The sequence below is a fragment of the Pan troglodytes genome, chromosome 12 (genome assembly GCF_028858775.2).
Source record: "Pan troglodytes isolate AG18354 chromosome 12, NHGRI_mPanTro3-v2.0_pri, whole genome shotgun sequence".
Lineage (NCBI taxonomy): Eukaryota > Metazoa > Chordata > Mammalia > Primates > Hominidae > Pan > Pan troglodytes.
The window spans coordinates 22,008,505-22,025,718 of record NC_072410.2 but is presented as its reverse complement, the minus strand read 5'-3'; the positions used below and the strand labels follow the sequence as shown (position 1 = coordinate 22,025,718).

General features: G+C 42.7%; 1 protein-coding gene across 5 annotated transcripts in view; it reads left to right on the top strand.

Annotated features, from left to right (window-relative positions):
• The window catches only part of NPAS2 (neuronal PAS domain protein 2), a 176,650-nt gene that overhangs the window by 90,791 nt on the left and 68,645 nt on the right, over positions 1–17,214 (top strand). For all 5 annotated transcript variants that reach the window (XM_003309165.5, XM_003309166.6, XM_016949124.4 and 2 more), the window contains exon 3: positions 14,222–14,370. In XM_003309165.5, coding sequence (XP_003309213.1) covers positions 14,222–14,370 — 149 coding nt within the window. The remainder of the gene's footprint in view (positions 1–14,221; positions 14,371–17,214) is intronic.

Below are 17,214 nucleotides of genomic sequence, written 5' to 3'. Positions count from 1 at the left end.
ATGCAGGGATGCTGCCTGGGCTACGGAAGTGAGGGGTTGTGCACCTGTCTCCAGGCTCTAAGCCTGGGCACAGGAGGGGACTGCACTGACCTTATATGGACCTTGATTTATGCTGAAGTTACCCAAAATGTATTATGGAGAATATTAATCCCAGGAAATGCCCCCAAAATAATTGTGGACTGTATGTTTACTGTTTCTCCCTTGTGGAGAATTTTAGGGCTTCTCAGCACATTAAAGATGCTAAGACTGCAATTAGCAAATAACCAAAAATCATACAATCCTGCATTTAAAAAATTATCCTGAAAAATAAAAACATAGTAGCAAGAAAATAACCTCCTCTGGCCATGGTCATTCCCCTTTCTTCAAGTAATTCTTCATGATTTTCCACAGAAGACCCATTGACCAACACTATCTTAGGCAATAGATATGTCATCTGTATTCCCATTATAATTATACATTTTCTTATGTGTAAAAAATTCCAAAACAACATTTGAAAAATTCTGAAATGTTTGAAGATGTGAGCAAAGATTATTTATTTATTTATTGAGATAGAGTTTTGCTCTTATTGCCCAGACTAGAGTGCAGTGGCGCAATCATGGCTCACTGCAACCTCCGCTTCCCAGGTTCAAGCAATTCTCCTGCCCGGCCACAAAGATCATTTATAATCATACCACCTGGAGATAGCCACTGTTAATATTATAGCATATTCCCTGTCAGCCTTTTTTATACATTTCCATTCAATTTTTTTTTTTTTTGAGACAGAGTCTAGCTCTGTTGCCCAGGCTGGAGTGCAGTGGCACAATGTCGGCTCACTGCAACCTCCACCTCCCGGGTTCAAGCCATCCTCCTGTCTCAGCCTTCTGAGTAGCTGGGATTACATGCATGTACCACCACGCCAGGCTAATTTTTGTATTTTTAGTGGAGACGGGGTTTCACCGTGTTAGCCAGGCTGGTCTCAAACTCCTGGCCTCAAGTGATCCGCCAGCCTTGGCCTCCCAAAGTGCTGGGATTACAGGTGTGAGCAATGGTGCCCGGCTTCCAGTCAGTTTTAATAGGAATGCTCATAGATGCTCTTTGTTAATGTGGATGACCAGCTCTAATGTATTCTTTAGGAAAGTTCACCTTTTATGGACAGCACTGTCTTCACTGAGCATCACGTGCTGCAGTTGCCTCTTAAAACTGTGAGCACCTATTTGGTATATTTCAGTTCTACTAGAAATGTGTGTTCCTTCTACAACCTCAGTCGTAGGCACTGTGGAGACTACAAAAGAAGAATAAGGCCTAGTCCTGATATGCCTTCTAGAAAGGTTCAGTTTGCTTTATTTATTTATTTATTTATTTATTTATTATTTTGCTCAGTTTATAAAACTCAGATTTGAGAAGCCTAGTGCTGCACCCTTTTCGGTTCCTGTCCCATCCTATAATGCAGAACTAGTGACCCCAGGTAAGATATGCCAGAATTCCCCATCTGGAAGGAACTTGGGTATCAGTGTGTCTTTGGTTTAGGCATTAACTATTCTGGGTTTCTGTTGCTATGTAACAAACCACCTCAAAATGTGAGGGATTAAAGCAATGACATTCATTTTGCTCATGGATCTTTGACTAGGGTAGGGCTTGGCAGGGAGTGCCTGTTTCGTTCCAGGTGGTATCAGCCAGAGTAGCTCAAAGACTGTGGGTAGAACCCCCTGAAGACACGCTCACTCCCACACCTTTGGTTGATGTTGGCTTTCAACCAGCATGTCCACTGGAAGTAGCTTTCCCTATGGAGATATGGCTTCCTCACAACACCTGGTTGCATTCAAGGGCGAATGTCATGGGGAAGCTCTATCTCCTCTTAGTACCTGGCTTTGGAAGCCAAACATTGTCATTGCTGCTGCTATCTATTCACCAGGAGCCAGCCTCCAAGGCCAGCCTTTATTCAAGGGAAGGAGAATTAGAACCCATCTTTTGATGGGAGAGCTTCAGAGAATTTAAATGCTGTGTGTCAGAATCACCATATCAATGTCCTCACTGTTTTTTAAGAGGAAACTGAGGAATGTGTGGTTGGGAGTGCCTTGCTTACTCTCTCCTGGCTTAGGTGCAGAATGAGGATGAGAACTCACATCTTCTGAAGTCTGTCTAGTGCTCATCTCAGCCAAGCCAAATTGTCTGGATTCTCTTCTTCCCTCCACCTCTCTTCAGCTCCCGGTGGGAATTGGGAACATGAAAATAGGATGCCTCATAGAATGCCTTTAGCTCCTCACCATAGAGACCCTCCAAGGGCAAGAAGTCACTCTTCAGAGAGCTGCACATCTATCTGCATACCTATTTGTACCTCTTGTTCAAATACCAGCTCTTCTTGGCAGCAAGGGAGCCTGCTAGTGCTCCCTTCACCAGTTCCGAACATAGCTTTCCAACTTGATTGGAAAGCATTTAATTTATGAGCTTTCACTCCATTTGATCAACTCTCTTTGATTCAGAGAGCATCTTCTATATTCCCCCATCAGGATGCCCTATTTACTCAGTTAACAGAACTAGACTTAGTGGAGCCAGTTTAAAAGATGGCACCCTTGGGAAGAGGCACCAGGAAAAGCATCTTAATAGCAGGGAAGCCTGATAGACGTTATGGATAGTTTCCCAGTGGATACCAGAGATGCATAAGCTGAAGACATTGCCAGCCAGAGCAGTCCACATATGAAATGGATTAAAAGGAAGAGCCTCCTAGGAATGATAGTTTTTCCCCCCTCTTTTCTCTTTTTACTGCTTTTTATCCTCATTCCTGATCCAGCTCACAGATGAGGAGTTCCGATTCAATGGTTTTTAATTTTTTCCCAAGGGAAACATAGGACTTTTGGTGATGTATAAAATGCACCTGCACCACTATGCATGCGTTCTTGTGAATTTAAGGAAGACAGAGGGCCAAGGACACAAACTTGGGGGTGCTCGATGTCATTCACCTGCATGCTCAAAGTATTCTTGGCACAGGGTCTCTCCCAGCAGGATGGGAAATGAGCATCTTCCTTCCTCCTCTGTGCCACAGGCCCCTCAGAAGGACCTGATCCCCATCCCAGCCACAGCCATGCATCTTGGGCAGCTGGGTGTGAAGTCCAGTCCTGCACACTAAGTGTGCACACCTGTGTCATCTCTTCACCAAGAAGGAGAGGAGAGAAGCATTGAGTATGGTGTAAATAATATGCATCTGTCTTATGAAATCCTCTCAGAGAAGGGCCTCCAAGATTCCACCTGTGGGAGAAACCCAAGGGGTATGGGTGTGGGTGTGTGTGTGACACTTTGCCTTGGAACCGTGGCCCTCTCCTGCCTTGCATTATGTGGTGACTCTCCTTCCTCCAGCCCTCCTGAAATACCACAGACACAGCCCCTTCGTAAGAGTATGGGGCTACTGTGCTAGGACTCGCTTGGATCCTGAGCTGCAAGTACAACCCTCCTCTGGATTCCAGAGTTCTAGAGAGCTACGCCTGAGGTGCACATCTACTCTCAGAGGGGAGGGAGGCATAGGACAGTAGTTTTATTGGGTTAGTAAAACTCCATGTTGATGTGCAATGGCGGATTCCTTTTGATGCTTTTTTAATGTTAGCTCATTCCAGAGTGATACGCTAATACCAAGGGAAGAAGGGCCTGCCCAGTTCGTCTGTCATTCTCTTTGTTCTGCAAGAGCTACCCAGAAATGTGTTTCTTCAAGAGTCTCTTATAATTACAGTCCAGCTCACCCCATACGCTTTTCTGCAAAAGGATCTTATTAACAGCCCCTGCCACCAGGCTTTTATATTCTCTGTTCCCACCCTTTGATTTCTATGGGTTTTTTACAAACTCATTAAAAAATATATGAAAAGATATATGAGAGTTTTGGATCTTGGTAAGATGGAGTTAGCCTACTCCGTCCTGTCCATCACACTGAATGCAGCTGTAAAGCGTGAGCAGAATGCATGAAACAGCCATTTGAGGACCCTGAAGAGTAAATAGTAGGGTGCAGATTGGGGAAGCACTACCAAACCAGCAGCGAGTTCACCATTTTTTGCCCTGTAATATCTCCTAGCCTAGACTCAATGCAGCCCCACACCCAGAAGTGGGCCTCTGCTGACAGAGAGAGGACCAGGAGCTCTAGCACTGGCTTAAGGAGCAGGAACAAGGTCTCCTAATGCTCAGATTGTGCAAGGTTAAATCTGCCCTTTTTTGTTTTTTCTTTATTTCCTTGCATCCCGGAAGCAATCCTCCAACAGCAGCATAGCAGGAGCAGCAGTGGCCATCAGAATCCACATGAAACCTTTTATGCAGAGGAAGGGGAACCTCTCTCCAGACAGAGCAGCTACACTTCCAAGAGGGTGGGATGAAACCCTGCTGCTTTCTTCCCCCTTGCTCTCTATCTTCCTACTGCTTGGCCCCAGATGAAAGCGCAGATGTAGGTAGTATGAGGAAGGGCAGGATAAATAGAGCCAGCTTTCTGGCCAACGGAACAGAAAGGGAGCCTGGGAACCAGAAGGTACTGGGCAGATTTCAGAGAGGGAGGTGCTCAGGAAAGTGACTCTGTAAAGCTGGTTGTGAGTTTCTGAGCTCACCCCTGAGCTGAATCTGCATGGATCTCATCTTGAGCAGCATACCATAGACCCTCAGGTCTGCACTTCAGAATAGACCACCACCCAAGGTCTAAGACTGGCCATGTGGAACATATTTTAGTAGCACTATGGATTTCTCATCAGAAACCAGGGAAGCCTTCCGATAGGGGTAAAATATTTTTTAAATGTTAAAAGAAAAGAGCTATTAACCCAGAATTCGACATGCAGTGAAAATATCCTTCAGGAATGAAGGTAAAATGAAGATTACTCTCAAATGAACGAAAACTTCCTGTCAAGAGACCTGCTCTGAGAGAATTACTAGAGGAAGTTTTTTCAGCAGAAAGGAAATGACACTAGATAGAAACTTGGAATAGGAAGAATAAAGGAAGAATAACAGAAATGGTAAATATTTGACAAAAACAGCATAATCTGATAGGGTATATTTAGTGTATGTATAGACAGTACATAAGACAATTGCAGCATAAAAGAGGGGAGAAGGTAGAGGGGGCTATATAGAGAAAAGATTCCATTTGAAATGATAAAATATTCTAAGTGGACTTTGAAAAGACAAGTTTGTATATTACAGTCCCTAGAATTATTACTAAAAGTCATACAAAGAAATATGGAGGGGAAAACAATAGATAAATTAAAATGGAATACTAAAAAATGTTTAAATAATCCAAAAGAAAGCAGGAAAGGGGAAATAAACAATAACCCAAAACAAAGAATGTACAAACAGAAAACATGTTAAAATAGAAAATGTAAATCCAAACATATAAGTGATTACATTAAATGTAAATTGTCTAAATATGCCAACTAAAAAACAGATTTTGTTGCAATGATTTTTTTTCGGTAACCTAAATACCTAAATATATGCTGTCTACAAGACATTCAACTCAAATATGATGCTATAGGTAGAGGGTAAAAGTAAAACTATGGAAAATGATATACCACACAAACACTAATTAAAAGAAAGCCAAAATGGTTCTATTAATATCAAATGAAATAGATTTCAGAGCAAAGAAATTTACTAGGAATAAAGAGTGACATTACGTATGATACAGGATCAATTCACCAAGAACAGATAATAGTTCTAATATGTATACACCTAAAAACAAAGCTTCAAAGTACAGGAGGCACAACCTGAAGAAGTTAGATGAGTCTTTAACATGCTCCTCTTAGTAATAGAACTAGTAAACTTCAGCAAGGATATAGAAGAACTGAAAAATGCCATCAACCAACAGAATCTGATTGGTATTTATACAACATTCCACTCAGCAATAACAGAATACACATATTTTCAAGTACATATTGAATATTTACCAAGCTAGACCAAACCCTGCTTCATAAAACAAATGTAAATAAATTCAAATGAAAAAATTAGAAACAGAAAGATAGCGGGAAAAATATCTCCACATCTTGGAAATTAAACCACAAACTGTGTAGTAATCCATGGGTCAAAGAGAAAGTCTCAAGGATATTAGAAAATATTTTAGCTAAATAAAAATGAACATACATTTCAAAATTAGTGGGTTGCCGCTACAGCAATGCTTAGAGGGAAACTTGCAACATTAAATGCTCTTATTAGAAAAAAAGGAAAGGTCTCAAATCAACAACTAATCTCTACCTTAAGAAACTAGAAACAGAAAAGCAAAATAAACTCACAGCAAGAAAGATGGAAATTAGATATAAACACAGAAAGTAATAAAATTAGAAACAGAAAAACAATATAGAAAAATCAACTAAACTAAAAGGTGATTTTTTAAAAGATTGGCAAGGCATGGTGGCTCATGCCTGTAATCCCAGCAGGTTGAGAGGCCAAGGTGAGGGGATCATTTGAGGTCAGGAGTTCAAGACCAGCGTGATCAACATAGTGAAACCCCCGTCTCTACTAAAAATACAAAAATTAGCCAGGCATGGTGGCGGGCACCTGTAATTCCAGCTACTTGGGAGGCTGAGGCAGGAGAATCACTTGAACCTGGGAGGTGGAGGTTGCAGTGAGCCGAGATCGTGCCATTGCACTTCAGCCTGGGTGACAAGAGCGAAACTCCATCTAAAAAAATAATAAAAATAATAAAAGATCAATAAAATTGATAAGTCTATCAAGGGACTGAAAAAGACACGATTTATCAATAGCAGGAATAAGAAGGCCTATCATTAGATATTCCTGAGAAATTCAAAGGGCCATAAGGAAATACTATGAACAATTAGATCCACATAAAATCCAACCACTTAGATGAAATGGGCCAATTACTTAAAAACCACGACTACCAAACTCGCAAAAGATGAACGAGAAAACCTAGAGTCCTATAACTAAGAAATTGAATTTGTATTTGAAAACCTGAACAGGAAATCTCCAGACCCAGATGATTTCACTGGTGAATTCTGCCAAACATTAAAAGAAGAAATATCACCAATTCTGTTCACACTCTTCCAGAAAGTTGAAGATAAGGAAGTACTTTCCAGTTTATTTTATGAGACCAGCATTACCCAAAGACAGTATGAGAAAGGAAATCTACAGAACAGCATTTTTCATAAGTGTAGATACAAAATTTCTCAACAAAACATTAGCAAATTATATCCAACTATATATATTTATATATATTTTTTTAATTACAATCAAGTGGAGCCTATCCAGGGAATGCAAGGCTATTCAGAATTCAAAAATCAATGTAATCCGTTATGTTATGAAGTTACAAAAGAAAAACCACATGATTATATCAATTGATGCAGAAAAAGACTTTGGCAAAATGCAACATCTATTCATGAAATAAAAATCAATACTGAGATTATAAATCTAAATGTAAAATACGTAAAACTGTAAAACCATAAGAAGAAAAAATAGAAAGTCTTTGTAGTCTATAAGGTTAGGCAAAGAGTTCCTAGACCTAACACCAAAAGTACAACTCGTAAGAGAAAAAATTGTTAAACCTGGACGTCATCAAAATTAAAAACTCACTCTGTAAGTTACTATTAAGAGATTGAAAAGGCAAGCTATAGTCGGGTAGAAAATACTGACAAATCACATTTCTGACAAAAGACTTGTATCCAGAAAATACAAGCAACTGTCAAAACTCAATAGTAAGGAAATAGACAACCCAATTTTAAAATGGGCAAAAGATATGAACAGATGCTTCCTCAAAGAGGGTCTACAGATGTCAAAAAAAGTGAAAAGATGTCCACTGCCATTAGCCATTAGATACATGCAAATTAAACCTCTAATAATGTACCACCGCAACTTTCTTAGATTAGCTAAAATTTAAAGTACTGACAATATTAATTCCCTTTAAGGTTGTAGAACACTGGATCACTCATACATTGCTGGTAGGGAGGTAAAATGGCATGGCCACTCTGGAAAACAGTTTGGTAGTTTCTTATAAACATATAGTTTCCATATGACCCAGACGTTCTAGTCCTGGGTTCTTTACTTCAGAAAAATACAAACACGTTCACTGAAAAACCTGTACACCAATGGGCATAGTAGCTCTATTCATAATTACCCAAACTGGAAACGACCCACATTTCCTCAATGGGTGAATGCATAAACCGGCTGTGGAACACCCATACAGTAGAAAACTACTCACCAATGAGAAGGCACACGCTATTGACAGACACAAGTTGAATAAATCTCAAAGGCATTATGCTGGGTAGAAGCAGCCATCCTCAAAAGGTTACATGCTATAGGATTATACTTTTATGACATTCTTGAAAAGAGCATAGGGATGGAGAACAGAACCGAGCTGGCCAGAGTTTTGGGGGAGTGGAGGGCATGAGAGTTTTGTAGAGAGCTGTCTCTTGTCTTGATGGTGATGACGGTTGCATACCTTTATACATGTGCTAAAACGTATAGAACCGTGTCCCCGAAGAAAAAGTCAGGCTCACTGTGTGTTAATTTTAAGGGGAAAAAAAAACAAAAACAAAAACAAAAAAACGTTTTAAAGCATCCACCGTCAGCGTCACCCTTTCGAGGCTAACGAAGTTTGACTGAGCCTTGCTTGGCTCTTTCCCTACATCCCCCGCTGGGGGCGGTAGGGAGCAGCAGCGCCGTGCTGTGCTTTGGGGTGGAGGAGCCTCACGGACCCTTCCTGTCTCTACTCACTTCCCCTTTAAGTTGGGTTCCTCATCCTTTTCTGAGGACCCATTTCATTTCCTTTCCCTGTCCCCACTCATCCAAAAGCTCAGACCAGGTTGCTTGGCCTACCATTCACGACTGTGCCGTCGGTCTCCCCCTGCCTCCCCACCCTATCCTTTCCTTCTCCAATTGGGCCCAACTCTGCTGCCAAACTTGACCACCCAGCTTTCCCCTGGGCTGTCCTCTCCACCCCTGACTATGCACCCCTCAAAGCCACCTCATGTTCTTGCCTCTAGGGGCTCCGTGGCTGGGCTCCCTCCTTGGTGAACACCCTTGGTGATTCGTTGGAACTTCTCACCGGGCAGTATTGTATTGCACCCCCTGTACCAGCTTCTGAGGAATGAGTTCCATCTCTTCCTCTAGACACTGAGCTGCTTTCAGTTGAGGGCCGAGACCTCTTCATTGCTGCCTCCTCCATATCGCTTGATGGAGCGCCTTGTGCACAGAAGGTGCTAATCAGAGAATATAGAACAAATACTCTTCCTGTCTCTAATTGCCCTTGTCCAGAGAACCCTCAAGTCAGAAGTGGAAGAGGGTCCTCCTGTCAAAGGGGGAGGGAGTGGGGAGATGTTAGTCAAAGGGTAGAAAGCTTCAGTTAGACAGGAGGAATCAGGTTTTGAGATCTATCGCACAGCAGGGTGACTGTAGTTAATAATAACGTACAGTGTTGTATATTTCAAAATTGCAAGGAGAGTAAATGTCAAATGTCTCACCACATATAAGTGACTGATATGGTAATTAGCTTAATTTAATCATTCCATGTTGTGTGTATATATATATCAAAACATCACATTGTACCCCATAAACATGTACAGTTTTTAAGGGTACTGGAAGGTAACCTGTCCCCCACTTCCCTGGAGGTCTGTCTGTATTGCATTTAATAACTGGATGTTTGAGTTCCACCCATGAGTGCCTTTCTGCTCAATCCCCTACTATGTGTATCCAGATAGGCTAGTTGGGCTATGTGGCACACAATCCCCATATCTCAGTAAAGCTGACGTGCTCATCACAGAGCTGCTGGCCCCTTACTATAAAGTGTCCTCACCCAAGGACCCAGGCTGACAGAGGCTTCACCTCCCATTGCCAAGGGAGGTGAATGGAAAAAGGAATGAACCAGATTTTGCACTGACTCTTCATGCTTCTCCCTGGGAACTGACACATGGCACTTGCGCATACGTGTTCTTGGCCAAGCGAAGGGGCAGGGAAGCACAATCCTGCTCTGTCCAGAAGACAAACTGGAAATATTCGGTGAACAGCAATCCTAACACCACAGGTGACCACGACAGTGGGAAAGGCCACTCCTCCTAGGAGCTGAAGCGAAGGTCGCAGTCTTCCCTTGATTTCCTGCAGTACCCTTCCCCAACAGGGAACGCAAACACCAGCCTCCTGTTAGTGTATGGCACTGTTTCTCTGCACGGTGTGCTTAGTTTTTGTGCTATAAACTCAAGCAGCCAGAATTAGTCACTCTCAGTTCTGTGTTCCCAGAACACTGGGTCTGTAGGTCCATAACAGATCCCGCCACAGTGATTTGGAGGGAGCTGTAGGAAGTGGCAGGAGGGTGCACGGCCTCACAGTGTGGGCACTGGAGCCAGCCTGTGGCACCGCTTCCCAGACCTGTGATGGTGGTGAGTTACACAGCCTCTCAGTGCCTCGCTCCTTCCCCTTGGAATGGAAATGCAATAGTACCTGCCTTAAAGGGTTGCCATGAGAATTGAAGGAATGAATGGATGTAAAGCTCTTAACATGGTGCCCGTTACATACATAGTAAGTGCCCAGCAAATATTCCTTGTGTAACCAGACCCAAACTCCCCAAGATGCCCGATGATGGACGCTTCAGAACAGATAACTTGGGGCTTTTTGAGCCCCACATTCAAAAATCAATATCCTTGTATATTTAAAACACACACGTACCTTCCCTTCCTCCCTCCCTTGGTCTCTCTCTTACTCTCTCTTTCTTAAACTCAATAAGATGATGACAAACAGCCGAACTGGAAAATAGGCAGAAGATTTGAACAAATGCTTCACAAAATAAGATACATAAATGGCTATTAAGCATGTAAAAAGATGTTCGACATTACTAGTCACTAGAAAAATGCAAATCCAAGCCACAGTAAGGTAACATTTCAATGGCTAAACATTTCAGTGCACCGTATGTCAGTGCAGCCGTGTCTTATCAGGTTAAACATACGCTTAGCAGATGACCCAGCAATTCCATGCCTCTGTATTCACCCAAGAGAAATGAATGCCTCTATCTACACACAGATTTGTACATGAGTATTCAGAACGGCATTATTCTTATTACCCCTGAACTAGAAATGAACCAGATGTTGTGGCATATTCATACACAGGAATGCTAGTCATCAGGAAAAAGGAATGGGGTGTTAATATGTGCAGCAACATGATGCAACTCAAAAATGTCATGCTAAATCAAAAAGACTGTGTACTCTGATTCCAGGTCTGTTAAATTCTAGACCAGGTGAAACCACACGAACAGCAGATCAGTGGTTGGTTGCCTGTGGCTATGGCTGGGGGTGGGCGGATCAATCACAAAGACACAGGAGAAACCTCTTTAGGATGAAGGAACTGTTGTTTATCTTGATTTTGGTGGTAGTTACCCAACTAATACACCAAACTATGCACTAAAATGGATGAATTTTATTGAATTTAAAAAATGCCTTAAAACTCCAAAGCCTGGCCAGGCATGGTGGCTCATGCCTGTAATCCCAGCACATTTGGAGGCCGAGGCTGGTGGATCACCTGAGGTCAGGAGTTCGAGACCAGCCTGGTCAACATGGTGAAACCCTGTCTCTCCTAAAAAATACAAAAATTAGCCGGGTGTGGTGGTGCATGCCTGTAATCCCAGCTACTCGGGACGCTGAGGCAGGAGAATCTCTTGAACCCGGGAGGTGGAGGTTGTAGTGAGCTGAGATCGCGTCACTGCACTCCAGCCTGGGCAACAAGAGTGAGACTCCGTCTCAAAAACAAAAACCCAAAGCCTGGTTGTTGGGGTTGTTGGAGTGTCTTTCAAAACCTTCGTCCCAGTGTCTGTGTGTGGTGGTCTCGGGGCCTGCCGAGAGGACCTTCTTTTTGGAAATAAGGTCATTCCAGGCTCATTTTCTTTCTCTTGCCTGATAGCAGTGGAACCAGCTGACAGCGACCAGTTTCCAGTGGACACCACAGTGTGTCCCAGCCGGAGGCGGATGGAAACAAGCTTGTGTCTCTGTCACTAACGATAGGAGCCTTCGTCGGAGTTGCTACCAGGCCATGTTGGTCGTCATTACACCCGTTGAAGACGAGAACAGAGCAGTAATGAGCTGGGTGTTATCAGCTCACAAATAATTTATAATGGGCAAACTAGGACAGGAACAGAGCTTTTTTTGGCTAAGGAGGTTGCATGTCACTCTTTAAAATCTAGGCCAAAAAATTATTTATAATGCATAGACACTCACTCTGAAAGTTAAAGGATTCCTTTCTTCTCTCCCATGTGTTTGAACATGGTCTTTTAGCCTGGACTAGCAACAAGACTCCGCAACATCTTGCTGCCACGCCTGCAGTTAGTGTGTGATGTGAGAGAGCGCAGGTAAAGAGAGTGGCTCGGCGAGGGACAGGGCCTTTGTAGAAGGCCAAGAACAGACAGGGAGGAGGGGAGAGGCAGGAAGAGACCCCTAGGTAAAGGGTAGTGACCACGCACGTTAGCTGAGCTTTGAAGAATTGCCCAAATGTTATCAGGAAACAGCCTAAACTGAGATAGGACCGGTAAAAGATGGGTTGTGAACATGTGTGTTGAAATAAAGGCAGGTTGTGTGCAATTAGGCAGGGGCAAACTGAGTGGTTATGGTCCTCGTGGTGTCTAGGGAAAGGGTTTTGGAAATACGTCCTTTTGTGTCCAAGGGCTGTTTATTGATACTGTTACCTATAGATACTTACACCTGCTCCAAGGGAGGTGAATCAGAATCCAGGTGCACACTCTGTCCTGACCACACATTGGCCAGGAGCCTCCTGGTGAAGGATTTGCTCCCCTGAGAACCATGACCCCGGGCCCAAGGTGCCTGGAAAAGCAGCAATGTTTTATGGGCCTGGCCTCTGGGGCCCCTGTTCTCTCTCAGAGAGTTGACTTCTGGAACAAGTCTGTCTTCAGTGAACTGGGGAGGAGTGAACCAGCTTTCTCAGCCCTGGATCACCTTCAAATACGTGGATTGTTGATGAAGGGCCTGTGGCGTGTCATTGAAGATGGAGGCCCCTCGAGTAGCACTGCTTCCGGACTTCTCAGGAGGGCTTTTTGCATCACGTGTTCCTTGTTCGTTGTTAATTAGAGCATCCCTGAGAGCCACGATTCCCTACTCAAGTTCCTGAGGATCTCAGGGTCCTCAGAGGTGCTTGGGTGGCTTGGGGGAGGCCCTTCCTCTCTAACCAAGCAGCTTCCCTTTGATCTCTCCTATAAGTGTGCAGCACAGGGTGTCACTTATTTAAAATATACTTTATTTTTTGAAGCATTTTTAGGCTCACAGACAAACTGAGTGAAAGACACAGAGCATTCCCATATCCCCCTGAGCCCTCCCTAGACACACTCAGCCTCCCCCATTATCAGCATCCCCCACCAGAGTGGTGCATTAGTTATAGCTGATAAGCTTACACTGATACATTGTTACCATTCAGAGTTAACATCAAGGCACACTCTTGTGTTGTACATTCTCCAAGTCTAGACAAATGTGTTGACACACATCCACCAGTATGGTGTCATATAGAGTGGATTCACTGCCCTAAAAATCCTCTGTTCATCCCTCCTAACCCCTAGCAACCACTGATCTTTGTGCTGTCTCTGTAGTTTTGCATTTTCCAGAATGTCATATACTTGCTATCATACAGTGTGTAGCTTTTTCAGACTGGCTTCTCCAACTTAGTAATATGTGTTTAACTTTCCTCCATGTCATTTTAAAAAGTGTTCGTCTGCTCTTAGCAGCTTGACAGCCATGGTGCAGTACCTGTCATACGTCTGCCCTGGGTCTGTACAGCCCTGGCTGTTGTAGGCAGGGTGTGTCTTGCCTCCCCCAACAGGGCGATGAGCTCTTTGGAGCAGGGGCCAGGACATATGCACTGGTGGCACACGGGATACCTGGCCACCCCGTGGGCCCTGGAACCAGGCTGGGTGTTCTGGATTGAAGGGGACTTGGTTTGAGTCTTAGGAAGGGCTCTCCGAGCACAGCCATCTCAGTCAGCAATGTGTCCTTTGCTCTCTGAAAGTGAAAGCTCTATGAAATCCGAATGAGCAGCATCCGGCCTCAGAGCTAATCTGTAAGATTTTGCGTCTGAGTCAGAACTTACTGGTTATTAATGCTGTCTGTCTTTGTGGCCAAGAGTCTAGCAAAACATTTTCTATCCTCCTGCCTTGGAAATGTGGCCAGCGTGACCTTCCTGAAAGAGTTTTTTGATAAGATAGATGATCACAATAGAATGTGCTCTAATAGAAAGTGCTTTTGTTTCATCACAAAGCCTTTGTGACGTGGAATGTTCCAGTAACCTGCTCGTTTTGTGTTTACAGAGCTTCTCGAAACAAGTCTGAGAAGAAGCGTCGGGACCAGTTCAATGTTCTCATCAAAGAGCTCAGTTCCATGCTCCCTGGCAACACGCGGAAAATGGACAAAACCACCGTGTTGGAAAAGGTCATCGGATTTTTGCAGAAACACAATGGTAAAGGTCACCCTTCTCTCTGTTTTTCTTCCACCCTGCCCTGTCCATGTGGTGATGACTTCACCAATCTGGGCTGCCTGGTTGGTTTTGTCTCCCCAGCCAGGCCCAGCCTTACTGGTCGAGGGCTTCCCATTTTAAAGGCACTCCACCCTCTATCAGCCCGTCTCTGGCTGGGTGGGGAGAGGGCACACACCTCCCAATTGCATTATAAGCCAGACGAGAGAATCCAAAACAACCTCACAGGTAGCACCCAGCCGAAGCAGCGTGGCATTCACAGTGACAACATCTTGATCAAAAATCCCTGGAACCAAGTGTCTTTTATTCAATGCTGAACAGATGCAGTGGCTGAATACTCACTTCCTGTGGGATCAGACTATGTGGGCCTTTTCATCCCTCTCTGCCACTGCCCTCGAACTCTTTGGTCTTTTGAGCTACATCATGAAAAAATACATTGAAAAGAATTAATTTTCTTAATGTCACATTCATTCTGTTTTTATTGAGATATAATGTTCATACCATAAAATTCACCATTTTAAAGTGTAGAGTGCAAGTGGTCTTCAGTATATTCACAAGGTGGTGTAACCATCACCACTATCTAATTTCATCACGCCAAAAAAGAAACCCTGTATCCATTAGCCATCATTTCCCATTCTTCCCCCTCCCTCCAGATCCTGGCAACCACGAATCTGTTTTCTGTCTCCATCAATTCCCCTATTCTAGGCATTTTATACAAGTAGAATCATACGGTGTGTGGTCTTTTGTATCTGGCTTCTTTCACGTAGCATCTGTGTTTTAGCATGTGTGAGTACTTCATTCCGTTTCATGGACCAACAATATTCCATTGTATGGATATATTAATATCATATTTTGATTAACCATTCATCAGTTGATGGATATTTGGGTTGTTTACAATTTTTGGAAATTATGAATGATGCTGCTGTGAACATTCATGTACAAATTTTTCAGTTGATATATGTTTTCACTTCTTTTGTTTGTATTCCTAGGAGGGGAATTGCTGCATTAAATGGTAGTGTTTAGCTTTTTGAGGAACTGCCAAACTGTTTTCCAAGGTGGCTTGTACCTATTTATATTCCCAGCAGCAATGTATGAGGGTTCCAATTTCTCCACATCCTTGTCAACACTTATTACTGTCTTCTTTTATTATGACTACTATTAATATAATCTCCCTAGTGGGTATGAAGTGATATCTTATGTGACTTTGATTTGAATTTCCCAATAACTGATCATGTTTTCCTTTTCATGATCTTTTCATGTACTTATTGGCTATTTGTGTATCTTCTTTGGAGAGATGTCCAAATCCATGGCCCCTTTTTAAATCATTGATTTTTCTTTTTATGCTGGAGTGGTAAGAGTTCTCCATGTATTCTAGATACTAGACCCTTATCTGGTATAGAATTTGAAAATATCTTCCCCCATTCTGTGGATTGTCTTTTTACTTTTCAAGTGATACTCTTTGACACACGAAGGTTTTAAATTTTAATCAGTTAATGTCAAATTTATTTTTTTCTTTTGATTACTTGTGCTTGAGGCATTCTATCTAAGAAATCATTGCCTAATCTAAGGTAATGAAGATTTATATCTATGTTTTCTTCTAAAAGGTTTATAACCTTTTTTCTTTTTTCTTTTTTTTTTTTTTTTTTTTTTTTTTTGAGACAGAGTCTTGCTCTTTCACCAAGACTGGAGTGCAGCGGCGTGATCTCGGCTCACTGCAAGCCCCGCCTCCAGAGTTCACACCATTCTCCTGCCTCAGCCTCCTGAGTAGCTGGGACTCGAGGCGCCCGCCACCACACCCGGCTAATTTTTTGTATTTTTAGTAGAGAAGGGGTTTCACCATGTTAGCCAGGATAGTCTCATTCTCCTGACCTCGTGATTCACCCGCCCCGGCCTCCCAAAGTGCTGGGATTGCAGGTGTGAGCCACCACGCCCAGCCTAAAAGGTTTATAATTTTAAACTGTAGGTTAAGCATAGATATTTGATCCATTTTGTGTTCGTTTTTATAGATGTCGTAAGGTAGGCTATGAAAATTCATCCTTTTGCATGTGGATTTCCAGTTATCCTGGCACTCCATTCTTTTTCTAACTTTGTAATACTTTATAAAAGTAACACATACAGAGAATATACAAATCATAACTGTACAGTTGAATTAATTATCACAAAGCAGACACAGCCAGGGAACCAACGACCCAGGTCAAGAAATAGAAGCTCCTTCCTGTCTTCCTCTGCTTTCCCAAAAGAAGGAACCTCTGTGCTGACTTCTAACCCCATAGGTTGCTTTTGCCTGTTGGAACCTTATTCAGATGGAACCATGAATTATACACATGATGTTTATGAGATTCCTCCCATCCTTCCCATGCTATTGCTAGTTCCCTTTCATTAGTGTATAGTATTCCATCACACGATCACCTGCATATGCCACTTGAACTCATCCTTGAGCTCACATCTTTCTCAAATCATTCTCTCTCCCTTTTCCTCTCCTTCAAGCACTTTTACCTGTTAGTGTGTGGTCACACCTACCCTGCCAGTCACCCAGGATGTTACAAAAAGTCACAGAATAGTTAAGAGGGCTCAGAACCTATTAGCAAGCAGGAAGAGCAGAATTCATTTTTCTTTAATCATGACACCAAACATAATAAGTCAGAAATGTCAGAATTAGTGAGGAAATAATTACAGTTCTTCCATACAGGCAGTGATGTGTCTCTTCCACTGAACATTTTCCTAGACAAGATGATTTCATAAAAGAGGGTGCGGCTGGGACATCAGAAAATTTCATTATACTTCTTATTCTTTTATTATTTCTTTGATGATCATATATACCTATTAAAA